Source organism: Perca fluviatilis, chromosome 4 (assembly GCF_010015445.1).
Source record: "Perca fluviatilis chromosome 4, GENO_Pfluv_1.0, whole genome shotgun sequence".
Taxonomy (NCBI): Eukaryota; Metazoa; Chordata; class Actinopteri; order Perciformes; family Percidae; genus Perca; species Perca fluviatilis.
The window spans coordinates 28,753,256-28,757,941 of NC_053115.1; the positions used below are offsets into that span (position 1 = coordinate 28,753,256).

The following is a 4,686-nucleotide window of genomic DNA, read 5'->3' on the forward strand; positions in this document are numbered from 1 at the left end:
AAATGAAAAATAAATATAGTTTATATTAGAGGTGTGAATCTTCACTGATCTCCCGATTCGATTACGATTATCATGTCAGCGATTCAATTTGATTCAATATATCGATGCATCACGATGCGTCAAATACATTTTTACTATTAAAGCCATATAGGATATTTAATTTATAGCTTTTCAAGCTTCTACAACAAAACATTCTGCAGTGCTCTAATACTAAATAAATTGGATACATAAAACTACAGCACTGAGCACATGGCACTTCCTGAATGTGCAAAACATAACAGAATATGTAAACCGAAAGGTTGTTAGGCATACATTAACACAAATAATCGATTATGGTCCAGCCGATTATCGATGCAGCATCGTCCATGTCCACGATTCGATGCATCGATTATTTGATTAATTTCAACACCTCTAGTTTATATTATACGTTTGTCTTCCATCATTATAAAGAGGGTAACAATGACACACTGTGACATGAGAATACAACATTTTCAGCTGACAGTATTTGTTTATTCAACAAGGAACAATGAGCCACAAAGTATGAAAGCTCCAACTAGAGGTGATGATACATCACAACAACAACTTGTAGATTTCTACAAGACACACTGTACTCTGAGAGAGTAAAGGAACAACTGTCTTTATAAAAGACAACGATTTACAATATTTGAGGACACAGTACTCACTGTAACTGTCCCAAATTGTTCAATACATTTTCACTTTTCACAAGACAAACTTAGTAAAAACTGACCTTACAACAGGTCACATTGTTCTTAGTAACCTGTGCATACAATTACATCTTAAACAATAACATTGTCACTGGAAATCTGTGACAGTGTGACATTAAATAAACCTTTTACAGTAAAAGGATAAACATTGTGATCTCAAGTGAGTGAAAGCCCATTATGATTAAACGTCCATAAAAGAACAATTACGATTTTTTTTTTAAATCTTCAATACCAACCAAGGTAATAAACATCTCCATCTGCCAACACATGACGTGCAGTGAGGCATAAAAGTATCACAGGGAAATTGTGACATTAAGTAAACCTTTTAGAAAAAAAGAGAAACATTTGGATCTAACAGATCAGTTTTGAGTAATCGGAGACATTAAAGTGAGGTAAGTCCATGGGGACAATATGTCCATAAAAAGGACAGTTAAAGTATCTGATCAAAATGATCAATATCAAAAGATAACAGATGTTACCATAACTTATAGCACCAATACATGAAGTACAGTGAGCTATTATAATAATTGCTGATGCAATCAGATTTGCTTCATGCAACATGCATGACCAGATCTTCTCTTTCTTAAGTTGAAAGATATTGGTGATTTCATTTCCTCAGGAAATGTCATCTTACAGAAAGAAAACAATCACAAACTACAACCTTCTGTACAATCAGAAGAACAAGTCCATAACATTTCAAAGACTTGAGTCCAGTAATCTTTGACCAATATGGTCATCTCAGTTTGTCTGGTAGTAACTCCAGTCTGTAGGTGTCTACCACGGCCTCCAGACGGCGCTGTTGACTGGACTCTTCTCTTTGGTGATGCTGGTCTGGACTGTGGAGCTCAGAAGAGAGAAGTCAGCCTCTCTCAGGTTGTTATCAGAGGAAGACTGCAGCTTGTTGATGTGGTTCAGCAGTCTTCTCTGCTGTTGATTCTGCTGCTGCAGCCGTCTCAGGACACAAACTGTCATCTCCAGGATGTCTGCTTTCTCCAGCTTGGAGTCTGGCTGCTGTTTGAGGAACTCTGGACTCAGGAGAGACTTGAGCTGCTCAATGCTGCTGTTGATTCGCTCTCTGCGTAACTTCTCCACCAGAGGCTTTCTGAGCTGCAGGAAGAAGAATAAAGTCATTAATAAACTTATTCTGGAGTGAAGTGTTAGCATGAACAAAGACAATGTCTCATTGACAATATTTAAATCTTCTTGAATCTTAAATTTACCTTGTGAGTCAGAGTCAGATGCTCCTGAGAATCGGTCATTGCTGCAGTGATTGTAGGTGCCATGTCTGGATCTCTGTGCTGTAGAGGTCTCTGTAGAGAGAATCTGATCTCTGCTGGCTTCATCCCTCCTATTTATAGTCCCACATTTCCATATGAATGTGTGGGTCTTGGTCTGACTGGAGTTTCTCACAGTCTCAGCCAATCAGAGAGCTTGGTGACACAATTATGACGCCACACTCCGAATGGTTTTATTGATGTGAGGACAATGGTTGGATCTCAGGGGAACAGGTGGAGGACTCGGGGGGGTGATGGAGAGAGACTCACAGAGCTCTGTGTGAATCTGGGAAAGTGGTGACCCTGTAGAGAGAGCAGATCTGCTGCCTGATGCTGGGATCAATGACTTTGACTGAGCACACGTCATCATCTCATCACACACGTGAGACACTGACTAGGAGTTGCATCTAGAGTAAAAAGTACATTATAACTTACAAGTTGCTAAAATAAAATCTAGCAAGTGCCATTCCGGTAATTTATCCCCCATATTTTCTTTACACATCAGTTCCAATTTGAAGGTAATATGATTTCTTTTTCTAAAACTTTTAATAGGATTAATATTTTAGGAAGTTATTCCTTTCCGCTATTTCATAAAGCCCATGATAAATTCACAACGTATTTATAAAAACCTGAGAACAACGATCAGTTTGCTGTCCAGATGTTTCACATTCTTCTGACTTGTGTCTTGTAGTCAGTGTGGGTAGAAAGTTGGTCTCAGTTTCCCACACTGACTCCTTGAATGCTCTGGTCAATGAACAACAAAAGGACTTTGAATGGAGCTTCTGTGACAGATACTGGACGTGTGTTGTAGTAGAAACAGAGCCTGACGTCACCAGCCATCTGGAGGGAAAGAACACCATTGGCTGGCTCTGACGGTCTATAAAATTTGAAATTGTTATTAAAATGTTACAATAAAGGGCCGACTCAAAACATGTAGCAAATTATTTAGCCAAACAATCGATTTAATAAATGTTGACTTTCCAGTCAAAATTTTGCCGTTGTACCAGCCACACAGGATCAAGACTTCGGCTCTATAGATGAGGGTGGGAGGTAGAGGCAGCTGTTTCCTAACGTGTGCCAAATCCCTTTGGAGAATAATCCAAAGTTTCCCACACTTCCATCCAGTTTCCATTGGAAGATATTAAACCGTGTGCCTAAATCTAAATAGACTGTTGGATTATCCGTCAACATGTGGTGGCCATAAAATAATTCCTTTTATTTTTTGTCTTATCTTACATTGTACAACTCAAATTTTTTTATTTTAAACTATATATGAAGTGAAAACCGGTTGTGTGAGCAAAAATCACATATGCCCTTTAAAGGGGAACTATGCAGTGTTTTCAGATTAATTTACCTTTACTGAACAGCTTCGGAGTCATTGGAATGGTTATATGACTTTTTTCGAGTTGAATGGTGGGCGTCTCGCTTCCCCTTAGCGCCTGTGGGCGGAAAAACCACCCTTGGAACTTTTGCCCGGCGAGCCGACGGCCTCAGCGTCAGGAAGTATCGCATATCAGGTCTCGCGATGTAACAAATTGCTTCATGGCACTGCACACATACGCCCCCATCCAGGAACCGGCTAACAAGGTAGTGATGGAGTTTTTCACACTATCGTCATAGCTGACTGACTGAGCGAGGAGTCAGACACAAGTAAACATAGGAGCTGCCAAATATCTATTCTGAAGCTGTAGTTGGAGCTCTATAGAGAAACTTGTGAGCAAAAAGTGAAGAAATGGCCAAAACTGCATAGCGCCCCTTTAACTGTTGGAAAATCCTGTGTTGTTAATAAAACTATATACATTGAGGCCAACATGTTTTCCTGTGGTGGTGTTTATCAGTTAAAAATCATTAATACCTATCAAGAGGTAATACATTTCTCTATGCACTATATTCCTATATATCAACACAACGGGCCCTATTTTAACGATCTGAAACACAAGTATGAAACGCAAGTAGCTTTGTGGGTGGCTCTCAGCCGCTGTTGCTATTGTACCGGCGGGATAAATGAGAGTTGCGCCCGACGCAAATCTAAAATGGGTTGGTCTGAAGTAGCTAGGTGTGGTTTCAGCGTAACGTGAAAATAACCAATGAGAGCGTCATCTCACATTCCCTTTGAGAGCAGGCGCGCTTGTTCCATGGCGGATTGCTATTATGACGGCGGATTTGCCTGGCGCACGCCAGCGGGAGCAGTCCAGGATGCGGCAAAGTAATAAATGCCCGTCTTGACCGGGTGGCGATGTTGCTGCGGCCTCTCGGGCGCATCTCCTCAAGAGGATTGCTGCAGCCATGGAGCGTGGGCCTCCAAACGCACCACCTGCTCCTGTTGTGCCCCTTCCTCCTCCCCCAACTCCATCTCCGTCCACCTGCTCCACCAGGAGCACATCGCGCATTGCCACTCCCGGACCATCAAGTGTCCAATCCCACCGTAGTTCAACATCACGTCTCCTTACGTCCTCCCATCCATGATTCATCCATGATTCATGATTCATGGAAATGTGGAAATGTTGTGTAAAACACAACAAGCCACAAAGAATGCTGCGACTTTTTGAGGACTGTACTGTAAAGTGCCTCCTGATCTATCCAAACACCTGAAGAGCATTTTCAGTAATATTGTATGGTTTGCAAAAATGGGAACTGCTGCGTCCGTGTAGATGAGGGAAGCAAAGTGTATCCGCGTTGTGTGCACG

General features: G+C 41.3%; 1 protein-coding gene across 1 annotated transcript; it reads right to left on the bottom strand.

Annotated features, from left to right (window-relative positions):
• Nucleotides 1–494: 494 nt before the first annotated feature.
• LOC120557445 (protein hairy-like) lies at nucleotides 495–2,097 on the bottom strand. Its single transcript, XM_039797767.1, has 2 exons — nucleotides 1,946–2,097; nucleotides 495–1,832 (listed from the first exon to the last, which is right to left on the bottom strand). Exons 1-2 carry the CDS (start codon nucleotides 2,066–2,068, stop codon nucleotides 1,500–1,502), a joined length of 456 nt encoding a protein of 151 aa, XP_039653701.1. The 5' UTR covers nucleotides 2,069–2,097; the 3' UTR covers nucleotides 495–1,499.
• Nucleotides 2,098–4,686: the final 2,589 nt, after the last annotated feature.